We start from the raw sequence: 20,593 nt of genomic DNA on the forward strand, positions 1-20,593 counted from the left end.
TAAGTACATATTTGTATTCACTTGTGTGTATAAGGTAGTTGTTGTGAAATTGTTAGGTTATATTACTTGTTAGATGTTACTGCATGGTCGGAACTAGAAGCACAAGCATTTCGCTACACTTGCATTAACACCTGCTAACCATGTGTATGTGACCAATACATTTGATTTGATTTGATTTTGTCCGTTGCTCTGTTGCTCCTGTGTGACGTGCTGGGGCTACGGTTACGGTTGAGGTTGACGTCCTTCAGGGTCCTGGCAAACGTTGGGATTGCTGCCTTGTAGAGGTGGACCTGGTTGCAAAGGCTGTTCAAGTCCAGGGTGGAGTGGTGGGCCAGGAAGACATTAGGTTTTGAGGCAGAGTCTCGCGAAATGCTTGCATTCACGCGTTGTAAGGTAGCAGGGTGAAAGTATTTTCATGGTAGCAGGGTGGAGATAACTACTTGTGTGTTGGGGAAAGTAGAAGAAGATTTTTTAATCACTCATTTGAATGCTGTTGCCACCCTTTCCTGCTGGGCCCTCAGGTCGTTTGTGTCCGTGTGAATTATGATGTGGCTGGGGGACCCTAGTTTGTCCTCTGACAACAGCTCCAGGGCATGCCTAGTGTTTGGGAAAAATATTTTACTGGAACGGACCAATAATGAATGGAATTCAGAGATTTTGGTGTGAATTCAGGTTTTACTGTACAATTTTATTGTACAATTTAAAAATATATATATTGTAAGAATGCACTCATATATATATATACACATGTTGTTATTGTATCAGGTATATTGAATTTTTTTAAGGAAAGAAAATTACATGTGCCTCATTTGCATAAATACATCTGGTGTATTTGCATATATCGACAACTACTATGATTATTATTATTTGACCATGCTGGTCATTTACGAACATTTTAACATCTTGACCATGTTCTGTTATAATATCCACCCGGCACAGCCAGAAGAGGACTGGCCACCCCTCATAGCCTGGTTCCTCTCTAGGTTTCTTCCTAGGTGTTTGGCCTTTCTCAGGAGTTTTTCCTAGGGAGTTTTTCCCAGCCACCTTGCTTCTTTCACATGCATTGCTTGCTGTTTGGGGTTTTAGGCTGGGTTTCTGTACAGCACTTTGAGATTTCAGCTGATGTACGAAGGGCTATATAAATAAATTTGATTTGATTTGATTTGATATATGATACATTAACATAAAGGTTGGACCAGGGCTCCAACCATCAAACACTTGCTCTGTCTACCCTATTTACAGTCACCTGTGTTGTTTCATTAATTACTGTGTTGTCATGTTCTCTTGCATAACAATTATGTCAGTGAGGGGTTTTGTTTATCTGGCCCCGGTTACTCCGGTAAGAAGAGTTTGAACCGGGGGAAAAGTGACTCGTTTTGGAGGCGGGCTGCCACCCTGGTGTGAGCCAGGCGTTCTGCTCTTGCCGACTGCGAAGTTGACTCAAAACGAAAGTGACGTAGATATGCAAGTGGAGTAATGAGTAGGATTCTGTGTTTTCACATGCAAATTAAGTGACTGCTTTTGATATAAAGGCTTTAACTACCTTCCCAATGAAATCTAGTTTGAAAATTAAAACACTTATTTAATGGAAAAGAGATGTATGTTTCTTGAAGATGCCTTGTTGACAACATGAGCGATGGGCGCAGATACAGTTTGATTTGAGATAAAGCGCTCCTACCTCCCCACTGTCGCCAGATGATGTGACGGCCCATTGTCCAGTTCAACCCGGGCCAGCGTAATTAGAACTTCCTCAATAGCAGGATATCCTCAGATTACAAATCAACAAGCCTGGCTCTAGGTTACACCTATCAAAACATACAGTACATTGTTTTCGAGATGAGACGTAATTTCACTATAATCTGAGTGTTCATTGCCAGAAGTTGCTTTCATTTCAGGTCAACTAGTTTGTAAACACTTTGGTCATATTAAATTATACCTTTTTTCAACTCCCCCCAAAAAATGAACACTGATCAAAATAAAGTTATCTTTCTTCTCTTTCTCATGATGAAAGTGTCGAGACGGTGCGTTAAATCCCAGACTAAAATGTAGCCTTTGACAGGTCATTACAAGCATTTTCATGGTCGTAACGTTAACGTGAAAAAAACGACAGGCACCAGCAAGAAAGAGTCTCGTTACTAAAATGAAATCGATCAATCCAGAGTAGTGGCGACCAGTCATTCAGGGCCTCACCTGATTAGCAAAAAAAAAACATTTTTATAATAATTTATAAAAAATGTTTAGCATGTTATTTTGCCGTTAGTTGTCACATAGTTTTCAAACAATGTAAATATATACATATATTGAGTTAACAAAGCCGCATACAAACATGGTCTCTTTGTTGAGTAAGGCAGCTCCAAAATGTTGGTGTTTCAGACCAGCTCAGTGCTTTCTGTGGTGGAGGGGCAGCCAGCGGAAAATACAGAGCGTATCCAATGGTAATCTCTGTAGTTGCGCAGTGATTGGCTCAGTGTTCTGTCACTCATGGGGATACTATGAATCTACAGGGAGAGATACACAGTTCAAGCCCTCTTGGGTTCTGCCATAGATTTACATTAGAAGTGCCCGTACAAGAAGGCTCAAGGTCTTTGGCCACAGATAAAATGAGGTCAAATCACGTTATATCTACCGTAGCTGTGATTGGACTGATCATGTTACTTATAAAATCTTAGCTAGCAAGCAACACAAGCAGTCATCATCATGAATCACATCGACAATCTACTGGCAAATCCTTTTCAATCCTTGTCATATGTAGATAGATTATAGATATAAGGTATTGGTGCTCATCACCATTGGACATAAACATTACACAACAAGTCAGGAAAATCACAAATTCAACAATCAGTGGCTAACTGCAAGCGTTGCAAAACAATCAATATTTTGCTTCTCCTTCCTGCTATTCGGTGGAGAGAGTGTTTGGTCCAACTCTGGGTTTAAGGAATTAAAACATCTGTCTGAAATGATCTCTTTTCCAAGCTTTAAAATATAAACATTCACTTGCGACAACACGGGCAAGAAAAGGTTGACTATTATTATTAATATGTTAATCCAGCATGACTTCTGCAGCATTCAAAATCAATCAATCAATCAAATGTATTTATAAAGCCCTTTTTACATCAGCCGATGTCACAAAGTGCTATACAGAAACCCAGCCTAAAACCCCAAACAGCCAGCAATGCAGATGTAGAAGCACTGTGGCTAGGAAAAACTCCCAAGAAAGGCTGGAACCTAGGAAAAAACCTAGAGAGGAACCAGGCTATGAGGGGTGGCCAGTCCTCTTCTGGCTGTGCCGGGTGGAGATTATAACAGTACATGGCCAAGATGGTCAAACATTCATAGATGACCAGCAGGGTCAAATCATAATAATCACAGTGATTGTAGAACTGGAAACTCTGAGTTGGGAAATCTTAGACTTCAGCTCAAGATTTGGTCCTGCCGTACATACCTACACGTACGCTACGGTCACAAGACGCAGGCCTCCTAATTGTCCCTAGAATTTCTAAGCAAACGGCTGGAGGTAGGGCTTTCTCCTATAGAGCTCCATTTTTATGGAATGGTCTGCCTACCCATGTGAGAGACGCAGACTCAGTCTCAACCTTTAAGTCTTTACTGAAGACTTATCTCTTCAGTAGGTCCTATGATTAAGTATAGTCTGGCCCAGGAGTGTGAAGGTGAACGGAAAGGCTGGAGCAACGAACCGCCCTTGCTGTCTCTGCCTTGTCGGTTCCCCTCTTCCCACTGGGATTCTCTGCCTCTAACCCTTTTACAGGGGCTGAGTCACTGACTTACTGGTGTTCTTCCATGCCGTCCATGGGAGGGGTGCGTCACTTGAGTAGGTTGAGCCACTGACGTGGTCTTCCTGTCTGGGTTGGCGCCCCCCCCCCCTTGGGTTGTGCCGTGGCGGACATCTTTGTGGGCTATACTCGGCCTTGTCTTCGGACGGTAAGTTGGTGGTTGTAGATATCCCTCTAGTGGTGTGGGGGCTGTGCTTTGGCAAAGTGGGTGGGGTTATATCCTGCCTGTTTGGCCCTGTCCGGGGGTATCATCGGATGGGGCCACAGTGTCTTCTGATCCCTCCTGTCTCAGCCTCCAGTATTTATGCTGCAGTAGTTTATGTGTCGGGGGGCTAGGGTCAGTCTGTTACATCTGGAGTATTCTCTTGTCTTATCCGGTGTCCTGTGTGAATGTAAATATGCTCTCTCTAATTCTCTCTTTCTCTCTTTCTTTCTTTCTCTCGGAGGACCTGAGCCCTAGGACCATGCCTCAGGACTACCTGGCATGATGACTCCTTGCTGTCCCCAGTCCACCTGGCCATGCTGCTGCTCCAGTTTCAACTGTTCTGCCTGCGGCTACGGAACCCTGACCTGTTTCACCGGACGTGCTTGTTGCACCCTCGACAATTACTATGATTATTATTATTTGACCATGCTGGTCATTTACGAACATTTTAACATCTTGACCATGTTCTGTTATAATATCCACCCGGCACAGCCAGAAGAGGACTGGCCACCCCTCATAGCCTGGTTCCTCTCTAGGTTTCTTCCTAGGTTTTTGGCCTTTCTCAGGAGTTTTTCCTAGGGAGTTTTTCCCAGCCACCGTGCTTCTTTCACATGCATTGCTTGCTGTTTGGGGTTTTAGGCTGGGTTTCTGTACAGCACTTTGAGATTTCAGCTGATGTACGAAGGGCTATATAAATAAATTTGATTTGATTTGATTTGAAGACAACTGGGAAATTGCACTGACTGGGAAAAAAAGTTGCACTGACTGGGAAAAATAGTTTTGAACGTTCATCCAACTAGGAATTCCAAACGGGGAACTCTTTCTTGAGCTCCGACCTGAAGATCACTGACGTCACGATTCAACTTCTTTTTTCAAGTTTCCAGTTGTCTTGAAAGCACATTTGATGACAAAATTTAGCACACAAGAAGGACTGCCATGCCACCTTCCTGTTCAAGTGAGCACAGCACAGCATATAACCATGAAGAGGGGATACTATATAATGTTGTTGTGTCTGGAACCATGAAGAGGGGACACTATATAATGTTGTTGGGTCTGGAACCATGAAGAGGGGATACTATATAATGCTGTTGGGTCTGGAACCATGAAGAGGGGATACTATATAATGCTGTTGGGTCTGGAACCATGAAGAGGGGATACTATATAATGCTGTTGTGTCTGGAACCATGAAGAGGGGATACTATATAATGTTGTTGGGTCTGGAACCATGAAGAGGGGATACTATATAGTGTCTGTTAGTTACAGACCCAACAACATTATATTATAGTATCCTCTCCTTGTAACCATTGTTGACAGGGACAGTCTCTTCCCTACATAAGGGATGCCGATGGCATTACCCGTATGGTTGATGAGTATCTCCTTATATTGCAAATATACTGTCCATTACTAGACGTCCGCGTGTGTTATTAAAATAGGCCGACGGCCTCAGGTCGTGCCCCAGGGCCGGATCTTCCAGGAAGTCATCAAATAAAATCTCTCTGACATTTTATTTCCGTTTTATAAAAGCAAAAAGTTTTGGTCATTATTCCGCTGTTCCGGAACATTCCACCAGATGGCGACTTATTGCAAATGGACAAAACATCACCAAACGGACATGGCCGTTTCTTCAAAAACGGAAAAGACTTTGAAGACAAAACTTGGTGAGTACAGGTTTGGACAAATGGGCATTTAGCCCAGAAACAAGATGGCGTCGAGGCCTCAATGCTTTTTGAGTTAAGAACCATTTTCTGGGATTAACCTGTTATGGATAGGGGCAGTATTTTCACGGCCGGATAAAAAAACGTACCCGATTTAATCTGATTATTAATCCTGCCCAGAAACTAGAATATGCATATAATTATTAGCTTTGGATAGAAAACACTCCAAAGTTTCTAAAACTGTTTGAATGGTGTCTGTGAGTATAACAGAACTAATTTTGCAGGCCAAAACCTGAGAAGATTCCTTACAGGAAGTGCCCTCTCTGACCATTTTTTGGCCTTCTACACTCTGTTTATTGAAAACTGAGGATCTCTGCTGTAACGTGACACTTTCTAATGCTCCCATAGGCTCTCAGAAGGCGGCAGAACGGGGAATGATGCCTTTGCAGCCCATGGCTGAAAAACAGTAGCGCATTTGGATAGTGGTCGATCTGAGAACAATGAGACTGGGGGCGCATGCACGAGAAGACTCCATGTTTTTATTTTCAGTCTTTAAACGAAAACGACTCCCGGTCTGAATATTATCGCTATTTTACGAGAAAAACTGCATAAAAATTGATTTTAAACAGTGTTTGACATTGAAATTTTTTGTCACGAAACTCGTCGGGCGCGTCACCCTTCGTCACCCTTCGGATACTGTCTTGAACGCACAACAAAACGCCGCTATTTGGATATAACTATGGATTATTTGGAACCAAACCAACATTTGTTATTGAAGTAGAAGTCCTGGGAGTGCATTCTGACGAAGAACAGCAAAGGTAATCCAATTTTTCTTATAGTAAATCTGAGTTTGGTGAGGGCAAAACTTGGTGGGTGTCAAAATAGCTAGCCCGTGATGGCGAGCTATCTACTCAGAATATTGCAAAATGTGCTTTTGCCGAAAAGCTATTTTAAAATCGGACACCGCGATTGCATAAAGGAGTTCTGTATCTATAATTCTTAAAATAATTGTTATGTTTTTTGTGAATGTTAATCGTGAGTAATTTAGTAAATTCACCGGAAGTTTTGGTGGGTATGCTAGTTCTGAACGTCACATGCTAATGTAAAAAGCTGTTTTTTGATATAAATATGAGCTTGTTTGAAAAAAACATGCATGTATTGTATAACATAATGTCCTAGGAGTGTCATCTGATGAAGATCATCAAAGGTTAGTGCTGCATTTAGCTGTGGTTTGGGTTTATGTGACATTATATGTTAGCTTGAAAAATGGGTGTGTGATTATTTCTGGCTGGGTACTCTCCTGACATAATCTAATGTTTTGCTTTCGTTGTAAAGCCTTTTTGAAATCGTTCAAAGGCTGAAAGAAAAACATGGCCACTTCTCGGGGCCGCACATCTCCTGTCTCTGAGACACCAGCCTGACCATTCACAAACAGCGCTCCTGTACCTAGCCCAGAGACAGCAGAGATATCATTCCACTTTCTGGCGCCTTCAGAGAGCCAATGGGAGCCTTAGAAATTGTCACGTTACAGCAGAGATGCTGTATTTTCATTAGAGATGCCACAGAAGCACAAGAAATGGTCAGACAGGGCACTTCCTGTATGGAATCTTCTCAGGTTTTGCCTGCCATATGAGTTCTGTTATACTCACAGACACCATTCAAACAGTTTTAGAAACTTTAGGGTGTTTTCTATCCAAAGCCAATAATTATATGCATATTCTAGTTACTGGGTAGGAGTAGTAACCAGATTAAATCGGGTACGTTTTTTATCCGGCCGTGTAAATACTGCCCCCTAGCCCTAACAGGTTAAAGTTCCGAATGAGGAATGCATGGTCAAACCTTGGCCCTCTCGTTCTCGATGTAAGCTGGTCTGGTGATAGAAACCCTGGGTGGGGGTTATATTCGGAATGACAGAAAAAGTCTGTCTCATGACGCCAGGTCCCGTCTTTTCATGGGGGCGTGCCGATGACTTGGTAAAACTCTAAACAGAAAATACAATTCTCTCACATTAACATCTTACAAGCATCCCAACATATTCCAAATAGCTTTATCCTTATTCATTAATTTTGTACAACCATTAGATGTAAATCTCACAACTGAGGCTATGATATAAACAGAGCCATGGTAATGTGGCCGTATTGTCTCTCATGAGTTTCACAAAAGTGTACCAAATGGACCAGTTTGTAGCTGGATTCTTCACTGATCTTTTATACCTTCTACAGAACATAAATGTCATTCGGTTCTCCAGTCCGGTGAGGTGGAAGAATTCCTAGGTTCTTTATATGAAACCCACTCTCTCTGTATACTGTGGCCATGAGGCAGGACATTTTCTTAGGAATTTACGACCTCTCTCACAGGGCCGAGTAAGGGGGAGATAGGGTGCATAGAAAACCCAAAGAGGGCAACGTCATGACACCGTGTTTTCTGTCTGTGCCAGTTCATCTTGTTTGTTCAAGACTACCAGTGTTTAGTGTCTCAGCGCCTGCTTTTTCCAGTCTCTCTTTTCCCGCCCTCCTGGTTTTGACCCCTGCCTGTCCTGACTCCGAGCCCGCCTGCCTGACCACTCTGCCTGAGCCTGCCTGCCGTCCTGTACCTTGGCCCCACTACTCTGGATTATCGACCCCTGCCTGCCTTGACCTGTCGTTTGCCTGCCGCTGTTGTTACAATAAAAATTGTTACCTCTACACAGTCTGCACATGGGTCGTAACTGAAACCTCATATATAGTACATTTACATTTTCAGTCTTAAAATGTCAGAGATTATATGATACAGCAGAGAGAACAGTCCTTCTAGACTCCATGTTAGATCAACTACTATACAGTAGAGAGAACAGTCCTTCTAGACTCCATGTTAGATCAACTATTATACAGTAGAGAACAGTCCTTCTAGACTCCATGTTAGATCAACTATTATACAGTAGAGTGTGACATTCTCTGTGTTTATCCACTCGTATGTATAGAATAATGCTGCTTTTCTAATAACCATCTTGGTTGGATTCATGCGAGTGACTGATTGAATGTACATGGGAGGAATCCACACTACACTGTCCATGCAATTCCTTAGTGCGCCCAGAACATTGTTCTGGGAACCCAAAGGAGTATCTCAGTTTCAAGGTAAGAAGCCTGGTGTGGTATCAGTCAGTCTCATGCAGGAACCAACCGTGCTTATATGACTTGTTTGTGTCGCAGTATAAAGGGTCTCAAATCAAATCAAACTTTATTAGTCACATGCTCCGAATACAAGAAGTGTAGACTTTACCGTGAAATGCTTACTTACAAGCCCTCAACTAACCATGCAGTTCAAGAAGAGTTCACAAAAACATTTAGCAAGTAGACTAAACTAAAAAGTAATAAAAATAAAAATTAACATCAGCCTTGTATTGAGTCAGTGAACCTCGATCACTGAGATAATAAAGATTGATTCATTTCCTTTGAATTTGAGTCCTTAGTGGTGAATTTCCACAACAACAGAGAGAAAAGTTATTCTGTTATCAGTTCATTGTATTGTTATTGCATATCTTTTGGTCTTTTTATTATAATGTATTATACATTTGCATTGTTATATATTGTATGTACTTGACAAGGTAAATAGAATGAGCAGAAAATAGTTTCCCATTGATAGTACTTATCATAATCCTATTTAGCAGTTGAGAGTACCGAGGATGAATCCTATTTCTCACAGATCCATCTGTATTTATAGGAACAGTCATAGTCCCACCAAGCTCCTGTGTCTGATGTCCAGGAGTAGAAATACACACAGTTCTCAGCTCCTCCACCATTAGGCTCTCCACTATTCCAATACCTGTAGGAGAAACAACACATAGAATCAGGCTGTCCACTGTTCCAATACCTGTAGGAGAAACAACACATAGAATCAGACTGTCCACTGTTCCAATACCTGTAGGAGAAACAATACATAGAATCAGGCTGTCCACTGTTCCAATACCTGTAGGATAAACAACACATAGATTCAGGATGTCCACTGTTCCAATACCTGTACAAGAAACAACACATAGAATCAGACTGTCCACTGTTCCAATACCTGTACAAGAAACAACACATAGAATCAGGCTGTCCACTGTTCCAATACCTGTAGGAGAAACAACACATAGAATCAGGCTGTCCACTGTTCCAATACCTGTAGGAGCAACAACATATAGAATCAGACTGTCCACTGTTCCAATACTTGTAGGAGAAACAACACATAGAAGCAGACTGTCCACTGTTCCAATAGCTGTCCACTGTTCCAATACCTGTAGGAGAAACAACACATAGAATCAGGCTGTCCACTGTTCCAATACCTGTAGAAGAAACAACACATAGAATCAGGCTGTCCACTGTTCCAATACCTGTAGGAGAAACAACACATAGAATCAGGCTGTCCACTGTTCCAATACCTGTGGAAGAAACAACACATAGAATCAGACTGTCCACTGTTCCAATACCTGTAGGACAAACAACACATAGAATCAGGCTGTCCACTGTTCCAATACCTGTAGAAGAAACAACACATAGAATCAGACTGTCCACTGTTCCAATACCTGTACAAGAAACAACACATAGAATCAGGCTGTCCACTGTTCCAATACCTGTAGGAGAAACAACACATAGAATCAGGCTGTCCACTGTTCCAATACCTGTAGGAGCAACAACACATAGAATCAGACTGTCAACTGTTCCAATACTTGAAGGAGAAAAAACACATAGAAGCAGACTGTCCACTGTTCCTATAGCTGTCCACTGTTCCAATACCTGTAGGAGAAACAACACATAGAATCAGGCTGTCCACTGTTCCAATACCTGTACAAGAAACAACACATAGAATCAGACTGTCCACTGTTCCAATACCTGTAGAAGAAACAACACATAGAATCAGGCTGTCCACTGTTCCAATACCTGTAAGAGAATCAACAAATAGAATCAGGCTGTCCACTGTTCCAATATCTGTAGGAGAAACAACACATAGAATCAGGCTGTCCACTGTTCCAATACCTGTAGAAGCAACAACATATAGAATCAGACTGTCCACTGTTCCAATACTTGTAGGAGAAACAACACATAGAATCAGACTGTCCACTGTTCCAATACTTGTAGGAGAAACAACACATAGAATCAGACTGTCCACTGTTCCAATAGCTGTCCACTGTTCCAATACCTGTAGGAGAAACAACACATAGAATCAGGCTGTCCAATGTTCCAATACCTGTAGGAGAAACAACACATAGAATCAGGCTGTCCACTGTTCCAATACCTTTAGGAGTAACAACACATAGAATCAGACTGTTCACTGTTCCAATAACTGTGGGAAAAACAATACATAGAATCAGGCTGTCCACTGTTCCAAAACCTGTAGGAGAAACAACACATAGAATCAGGATGTCCACTGTTCCAATACCTGCAGAAGAAACAACACATAGAATCAGGCTGTCCACTGTTCCAATTACTGTAAGAGAAACAACACATAGAATCAGACTGTCCACTGTTCCAATACCTGTAGGAGAAACAACACATAGAATCAGGCTGTCCACTGTTCCAATACCTGTAGAAGAAACAACACATATAATCAGGCTGTCCACTGTTCCAATACCTGTAGGAGAAACAACACATAGAATCAGGCTGTCCACTGTTCCAATACCTGTAGGAGAAAAAACACATAGAATCAGGCTGTCCACTGTTCCAATACCTGTAGAAGAAACAACACATAGAATCAGGCTGTCCACTGTTCCAATACCTGTAGGAGAAACAACACATAGAATCAGGCTGTCCACTGTTCCAATACCTGTGGAAGAAACAACACATAGAATCAGACTGTCCACTGTTCCAATACCTGTAGGAGAAACAACACATAGAATCAGGCTGTCCACTGTTCCAATACCTGTAGAAGAAACAACACATAGAATCAGGCTGTCCACTGTTCCAATACCTGTAGGAGAAAGAACACATAGAATCAGACTGTCCACTGTTCCAATACCTGTAGGAGAAACAACACATAGAATCAGGCTGTCCACTCTGAACCTACTACTCCAGACAGTGATGTCATAGTGACACAGAATTCATGAATGTCTTACTGTGTGGTCAGTGGTGTGTCGTCCACCCATTTCCAGGTCCCCTCAGTAACAGAGTCAGTCAGACCAATCCAGACATAGTTCTTTACCCCGCATAACCAATTGACAAATGTCTGTAGTAGTAGAAGAGAGACAACATTGTTAATACATACCCATTACTGCTCGTTATCTCTCTCTCTCTTTTTTTCTCTCTACCTCACACACACACCTGATCGTCTTTGCTTTTGATAACCACCAGGTCTGCTCCTCTATTTCTGCAGTCCTGTCTGCTCTCCTTCCAGGATTTGGACTCAGTAGAGACGTAGTAACAACTGCTACCAAGCTTCTTCCATCCTTGAGGACACACTGTAAGTTGAACATTTCTTGCTTTAGTCACTTTAATACAACATTGAATTAAGTATCAATCAGACACTCAAGGAAGACACTAGCTAATGGACGGTTTGGAAGCATCATTTGTCACGTCCTGACCAGTAAAGGGGTTATTTGTTATTATAGTTTTGTCAGGACGTGGCAGGGGGTATTTGTTTTATATGGTTCGGGGTGTGTGTGTTGGTAGAGGGGTGTTTGGTTTATGTATTCCGGGGTTTTTTGTCATTGTTCTATGTTGTGTTTTCTATGATCCATCTATGTTGTGTATTTCTTTGTTGGCCTGGTATGGCTCTCAATCAGGAACAGCTGTACATCGTTGTTGCTGATTGAGAGTCATACTTAGGTAGCCATGTTTTCACCTGTCCCTTTGTGGGAGGTTGTTCTTTGTACTGATGTGTCTACAAGACTGTTTGATCGTTTTGTTTCTTGTTTTGTTTGTTACGTGTTCACACTAACAGTTAAGATGAGGACTCAACCTGCTGCGCCTTGGTCCACTATATACACGACGAGCGTGACATCATTTTTCATTTAATATCAGTTAACTTCCTGTCTGTAAGTGACATGTGAACTGTTTCAGAGCCTGTCAAACAGAACAATCATGAGACAATTTGACTCACCTTTCTCAACTAAAGATTGTAGCTGGTCTCTCTCTCTGGTCAGGGTGTTGTATCTGGTCTGTAGCTGGTCTCTCTCTTTGGTCAGGGTGTTAAATCTGGTCTGTAGCTGGTCTCTCTCTCTGGTCAGCGTGTTGTTGCTAGTCTGTAGCTGGTCTCTCTCTGCAGTCAGGTTGCTGTCGCTGGTCTGTAACTGATCTCTCTCATTGGTCAGGCTGTTATAACTGGTCAGTTGGTTTCTCTCTGAAATAATGAGATCATTAAACAAGGTAACAGTTGAAAAGTTAATCAGACATTACCAAGGTTGGGGTCAGTTGCATTTCAATTCCAGTCAATTCAGGAAATACACTGGAATTCCAATTGATTTCCAATTTTTTGGAATTTAAATTTGGCTTACTTTCTGAATGGAATTGACTGGAATTGAACCCTGGTTGTTACACAACTGATGATGAAGAATGTTTGAGTGAGAACATATCAAACTCACGGTAGAGTAACAGGCCTATGATCCCAGCCAGTAGGAGAACACACAGCAGCCCCAGACACACTGCAGCAGCTCCAGAGTATCTCTTCCACCACTGCCAAAACACTGAAGCACAAATGATTACCATAAGAACTTGTTATTAATCAGCGTTGTATTGGCGTCTGCTTTTGTGTCCATTCGCTCTTTGAATCAGTGAGGGAAATACACACGGAACAGAACACCAGAACTGAGTTCCAGAACCTCACATTTTATACTGCTTGACTTCCAGAACCTCTTGCAGAATATCGCTTCATAAACAACAGGTGTATGCTAATGCTGATTTACGGATCCTTTTCCAACAATGCAGAGTTAAAGATACAACATTTAAAAAAGTGTCACAATAAATAAATACACAGTGAATAAACAAAGAAGAATAACAAGTCAAAATAACATGGCTACAGTGCATTTGGAAAGTTTTCAGACCTCTTGACTTTTTCTACATTTTGTTACGTTACAGCCTTATTCTAAAATGGATTCAATTGATTTTTTTTCCCTCATCCATGAAATTGTCTTCATCAATCTACACACAGAGCCTTTTTGGTACAATGTTCACTGGTATTCGACCAGCAGCCCAACTCTTATGCTAGCGAACAGGTCAAGATTTCCTTCCTGACTGGCTGCCTCCGTGCAGCTCGGCCGGGCCCGTCTCTCTCCAGAGGAGAGGCAGCAGCAAATCAGCACTAGAAGCTGCTTGTTCTGTGGCCAGGTTGGTCACTTTGTCTCCACTTGTTCCCTGCGTCCAGCAAAAGTGGTGCTCAGCAGTAGTGGGGGATATACTGTTGAGCCAAATCGCCGGCCCATCTCCCCCCAGACCCCTGCTTGACGGCGCCCTCGCGTGGCAGAGCCAGGCTTTTCCCTCTGCCTGCTCTTATCGACTAAGGCGCCGACGAGAGTTTCCTGGACCCTGGTGTCGTTACCCAGTTGGGCTTGGACACTGTTCCACTCGATTCACACCTTGATGCCAACGCTCACAACGGAAAGCTCCTCGTCCGTGTCTGGGAGAGGACCGTCCCTGTCATCCTGCATCTCTCTGGAAACTGCCAGGAAAGGATCAGTTTCCACATAATTGACTGTCCTCACTCTCCCCTGGTTCTTGGCCATCCATGGTTAAAGCTGCACAACCCTCAGATTGACTGGACCGCCGGAAGGACAACCACTTGGAGTTAATTTTGTCACTCAAATTGTCTATATTCTGCCCTTGCCCATGCCTTGTCTTTGCCCCAGTTCATTCCAGAACCTCCGGACCTGTCATCAGTTCCTCCAGTGTGTCACAATCTAGCTCCTGTGTTCAGCTAGCACCACGCCCTGTCTCTGCCGCCTCATCGGCCGTACGACTGCACCATTGACCTCCAGCCTGGAGCTCCTCTCCCCTGTAGCCGGTTATATAACCTCTCTCGCCCCAAGCAAGAGGCCATGGAGAAGAACATCTAGGATTCCCTGGTTGCAGGACATGTCAGGCCTTCTTCCCCTCACGTGGGTGCTGGTGTTTCTTTGTAAATAAGAATGATGGGTCACAGAGGCCGTGCATTGACTTCCATGGGCTGAATAATATCACAGTGAAGAACAAGTATCCTTTGCCACTCATCAGTTCTGCTTTTGCCCCGCCCTCCATGGTGCCACTGTGTTCACCAAACTGGACCTCCGGAATGCCTACCACCTTGTCCGCTTCAGAGAGGGGGACGAGTGGAAAACTGTGTTTAAAACACCACTTGGCCACTTTGAGTGTTTGATCTTACTAACGCCCCTGCTGTTTTCCAGAACCTAGCCAATGACGTGCTGAGGGATCTGATTGGACGCTTCATTTTTGTCTATTTCGATGACATTTAGATTTTTTCTTAGGACCCTGAGGCTCACCAGCAACACTTTCGCCAAGTTCTCCAACGGCTGTGGGAGAATAAGCTTGTTGTCAAAGCTAAGAAATGTGAGTTCCATGCTTCCTCTGTGTCTTTCCTGGGTTACATTATTGGACCCCGCCAAGACATGGCAGTCAGAGTTGCCTGCGCCTTCTAACCTGAAGCAGCTACAGTATTTCCTGGGGTTTGCCAATTTTTACAGACGTTTCATCCGCAACTAGATGAGACAGAGGCAGCGTTCCTTGAACTCAATCACCACTTCACCTCCACTCCAGTCCTCACTCAGCCAGACCCAGATCTATAGTTCATCATGGAGGAGGACGCCTCCAACACCGAGGTAGGTGCTGTTCCCCCTCTGATCAGAAGCTCCAAAAATGTGCATTAATTTCCCGTAAGCTCTCACCTGCAGAGAAGAACTTTGACATCGACAATCAGGAACTCCTGGCAGTTAAGCTAGCTCTTGAGGCTTGGCATCACTGGCTAGAGGGCTCTGTACTCCCCTTAATCATGTGGACAGACTACAAAAATCTGTCCTACATTCAGACCGCCAATTGTCTGAACTCCCGGCAAGCCAGATGGGCCTTGTTCTTTGGTAGATTCAATTTCACACTTACTTATCACCCCGGTTCTAGGAACACCAAGCCTGACGCCCTCTCCTGCCAGTTCACCGCCGACAACACTGGTTCCGAACAAGATTCCATTGTGCATCGTTGCCGCCGTCCCCTGGAGATCGAGTCCCGTATCCGCCAGGCTCAGCAGAACCAGCTTGACCCGGCTCTATTTGCTTCTGCATCAGTGCTTTTGTTGGCCCACCATGGAGAGAGATGCCCTGGAGTTTGTCTCAGCCTGCTCGGTCTGTGCACAGAACAAAACCTCCACTAAACCCACTTCCGGTCTGCTTCACTCTCTTCCCATACCCAGTCGCCCCTGGTCACACATAGCTCTGGACTTTGTCACTGAGTTCAATGTTGGTTTCATCAGACCAGAAAAATCTTGTTTCTCCTTGTCTGAGAGTCTTTAGGTGTCTTTTGGCAAACTCCAAGTGGGCTGTCATGTGCCTTTTACTGAGGAGTGGCTTCCGTCTGGCCACTCTACCATAAAGGCCTGATTGGTGGAGTGCTGCAGAGATGGTTGTCCTTCTGGAAGGTTCTCCCATCTCCATGGAGGAACTCTAGAGCTCTATAAGAGTGACCATCAGGTTCTTGGTCACCTCCCAGACCAAGGCCCTTCTCCCCCAATTTCTCAGTTTGGCCGGGCGTCCAGCTCTAGGAAGAGTCTTGGTGGTTCCAAACTTCTTCCATTTAATGTGTCTTAAAATTCTAAATCAAATAGCTAAATAATCCTTGGTATGACCATCTTAAAACAATTGCATATGTTGGCTCAGACCCTCTCCCAGTTTAGACTCTAGACAGCCTGATTCTATGTATATATATATATATATATATATATATATATATATATATATATATATATATATATATAATATATATATATATAACAGGTCAGTATATATATTGTAGTTTATTATATTATAACAGGTCAGTATATATATATTGTGTTTTAAATATATATATATATAAAAAACATAATTCCTCTTTGACATTATGGGGTATTGTGTTCAGGTCAGTGACAAAACAACATTTTATATTCAGTCAGTAATAAACAAAATGTGGAAAAATTCACTTTTCTGAAGGCACTAGCTACCTCTATTACCTCGTACCCCTACACATTGGGGAGGCAGGTAGCCTAGTGGTTAGAGTGTTGGACTAATAATTGGAAGGTTGCAAGATTGAATCCCCGAGCTGACAAAGTAAAAATCTGTCGTTCTACCCCTGAACAAGGCAGTTAACCCACTGTTCCTAGGCTGTCATTGAAAATAAGAATTTGTTCTTAACTGACTTGCCTAGTTAAATAAATTAAAAAATAAAACATTGGCTTGGTACTGTTACTCCCTGTACATAGCTACCTCTATTACCTCGTACCCCTACACATCAGCTTGGTACTGGTACTCCCTGTACATAGCTACCTCTATTACCTCGTACCCCTACACATCAGCTTGGTACTGGTACTCCCTGTACATAGCTACCTCTATTACCTCGTACCCCTACACATCAGCTTGGTACTGGTACTCCCTGTACATAGCTACATCTATTACCTCGTACCCCTTCACATCAGCTTGGTACTGGTACTCCCTGTACATAGCTACCTCTATTACCTCGTACCCCTACACATCAGCTTGGTACTGGTACTCCCTGTACATAGCTACATCTATTACCTCATACCCCTACACATCAGCTTGGTACTGTTACTCCCTGTACATAGCTACCTCTATTACCTCGTACCCCTACACATCAGCTTGGTACTGGTACTCCCTGTACATAGCTACCTCTATTACCTCGTACCCCTACACATCAGCTTGGTACTGGTACTCCCTGTACATAGCTACCTCTATTACCTCGTACCCCTACACATCAGCTTGGTACTGGTACTCCCTGTACATAGCTACATCTATTACCTCGTACCCCTTCACATCGGCTTGGTCCTGGTACTCCCTGTACATAGCTACCTCTATTACCTCGTACCCCTTCACATCTGCTTGGTCCTGGTACTCCCTGTATATACAGTGCATTCAGAAAGTATTCACAACCCTTGACCTTTTTCCACATTTTGTTACGTTACAGCCTGATTCTAAAATGTAATAAATACACATATGTTCTTATCAGTCCACACTCAAAACCCCATAATGAGGCAAAAACAGGTTTTTAGACGTTTTTGCAAAGTTATTACAAAAACAAAGACAGAAATTCATTATTTCCATAAGTATTCAGACCCTTTACTATGAAACTCAATATTGAGCTCAGGTGCATCCTGTTTCCATTGATCATCCTTTGAAATGTTTCTACAACTTGATTGGAGTCCACCTGTGGTAAATTCAATTGATTCAACATGATTTAGAAAGGCACACACCTGTCTATAAAAGGTCCCACAGTTGACAGAGCATATCAGAGCAACAACCAAACCATGCGGTCGAAGGAATTGACCGTAGTGCCCCGAGACATGACTGTGTTGAGGCACAGATCTGGGGAAGGGTACCATAACATTTTTTCAGCATTGAAGATCCCCAAGTACCCAAATGCCTCCATTATTCTTCAAGTATAAAAAAAAAATGTGAAAAAAAATGATTGCATGAAGCATTGTATTTGGCATTTCTAGTATTAGCCAATAGAAACACACTGAATAACAGATTCACTACACGGAACAACGAAAACATCAAAAGGAAGTTTGTTCTGAAGTGTCTGTCCAGTATCTGAGAGATACAAGAAAGATCAGGAAACATTTTACTTATATTTTTTACATGTATTTATCCCCTTATTTTAGGAACTAAACTATCTCCATATATACGTCCATAAATGTTTTAAACTGGTACTGGGTACCTTCAGAGTCTTGTGAGGCTTGTAGACGTCCTAAATGGAGAACCCCATCACATTTGTGAGAGTCTCATCTTTCAATAGAGTGGTTATAATAGTTTGTAGGTCATAATAGTTTATAGGTTATAATAGTTTGTAGGCCAAACCGTTCGGACGCTACGTAAGATTTTGAGAGAAGACCGATTTTTAGGATGTCTCATGGTCTGACAAACATCGCTCCTGCTCTGCCACATTTCACCACAGATACGGAAGGGTGATATCTGAGGATGGATCAACATTGTAGTTACTCCACAATACTAACCTACTTGACAGAGTGAAAAGAAGGAAGCTTGTACAGAATAAAAAATATTCCAAAACATGCATCCTGTTTGCAACAAGGCACTAAAGTAATACTGCAAAAAAATGTGGCTAAGCAATTCACTTTTTGTACTGAATACAGGGGGGCAATCCAACACAACACATTACTGAGTACCTCTCAATATTTTAAATCATAGTGGTGGCTGCATCATGTTATCGGTATGCTTGTAATTGTTAAGGACTGGGGAGTTTTTCAGGATAAAAAAATTATAGAATGGAGCTAAGTACAGGAAAAATCCTAGAAGAAAACTTGGTTCAGTCTGCTTTCCACCAGACAACCAACAACACAAGGACAAATCTACACTGGAGTTTGCAAAGTTACAGTTGTGATCTAAATCTGCTTGCAAATCTCTGATAAGACTTCAAAATGGTTGCCAAGCAATGATCAACAACCAATTTGACAGAGCTTGAAGAATTTTGAAAAGAATAATGGGCAAATATTGTCCAGGTGTACAAAGCTCTTAGAGACTCACCCAGAGACTCACAGCTGTAATCGCTGCCAAAAGGGATTCTAACATGTATTGACTCAGGGGTGTGAATATTAATTTCAATGAGAAATGTCTGTATTTATATATATGTGTGTGTGTGTGTGTGTGTGTGTGTGTGTGTGTGTGTGTGTGTGTGTGTGTGTGTGTGTGTGTGTGTGTGTGTGTGTGTGTGTGTGTGTGTGTGTGTGTGTGTGTGTGTGTGTGTGTGCGTCTGTGTGTGTGTGTCAGTGTCTAGCACTACACCAGGATAAACTGTTACCTGAATGTTGATCACCAACTCCATCCTTCTTGCAGGGCATGATGGGTCTTTCGTTGTTGTATATATGATCATTAATATCCATGGTCTCTATTTTATTTATTTTTTTGCCTCTAAATCCATCACTGTTTTCATAGATTTCCTCTGACATCTTTACACACGTGTGTTCAAATGCAGTAACTTCTACTGTTGTAACTTCTACTGTTGTAACTTCTACTGTTGTAACTTCTACTGTTGTAACTTCTACTGTTGTAACTTCTACTACTGTAACTTCTACTGCTGTAACTTCTACTGCTGTAACTTCTACTGCTGTAACTTCTACTGCTGTAAAGTCTGCTGTTATCTCAGTTGTAGGTTTGTGTCTGTTCTCTGCACAGCTGGAGTCTCTGTGTGACTCAGTCTAATGTAAGAGACAGTTTTAACTGTCAACCTCATTAAAGGGGAAACTGTCTAACCAATAGTATGACACTAACCACCACCATGTGACTCCAGACTTATTTTCTGAAAACCATGTTTGTTTACCACAGTGAAGATTAGTTTGTATATTTAGTTTATATTAGTTTAGTTTACCACAGTGTAGATTAGTTTTACCATGTGATTAAAGCATTGAAGTGACAATATATTTACATGGAGTAAAATGGGACCCTGTGAATTCACACACACATCACAGAGCATGACTGTAGTTCTGAGAAGTTACGTATCACTACACAGTGGATTCTACTAATCACAGCTTGATGATGAAGAGTTAATTATTTATATCAGCTGTGTATTGTTGTGGCAAGAACTAAAACGTGCACCTCCTGGGGTTTCCAGGACTGAGTCTGGCCCTCTGTGGTCGACCATCAATGACCATGTAGAGTTTTATCATTCTATGCTGTGGCCTGTGTGACATGGACACTAGAGATAATAGTTAATCAGAGATGTCTCTTTCTCAGAGAGGGCCTAAGGTCTATATTTACTGTATCCTGTGTGACATGGACACCAGAGAGAGTA

At 42.4% G+C, this 20,593-nt stretch overlaps 1 protein-coding gene across 1 annotated transcript; it reads right to left on the reverse strand.

The window, feature by feature from the left end:
• Nucleotides 1–9,144: 9,144 nt before the first annotated feature.
• Nucleotides 9,145–19,853, reverse strand: LOC115181960 (CD209 antigen-like protein C). The gene is made up of 6 exons (XM_029743647.1): nt 19,604–19,853; nt 13,183–13,284; nt 12,702–12,941; nt 11,924–12,060; nt 11,719–11,828; nt 9,145–9,452 (listed from the first exon to the last, which is right to left on the reverse strand). The coding sequence occupies exons 1-6, from the start codon at nt 19,749–19,751 to the stop codon at nt 9,320–9,322; spliced, it is 870 nt and encodes a 289-aa protein (XP_029599507.1). The 5' UTR covers nt 19,752–19,853; the 3' UTR covers nt 9,145–9,319.
• Between the last annotated feature and the right edge of the window lie 740 nt (nt 19,854–20,593).

This window comes from Salmo trutta, unplaced genomic scaffold, assembly GCF_901001165.1.
Source record: "Salmo trutta unplaced genomic scaffold, fSalTru1.1, whole genome shotgun sequence".
Taxonomy (NCBI): Eukaryota; Metazoa; Chordata; class Actinopteri; order Salmoniformes; family Salmonidae; genus Salmo; species Salmo trutta.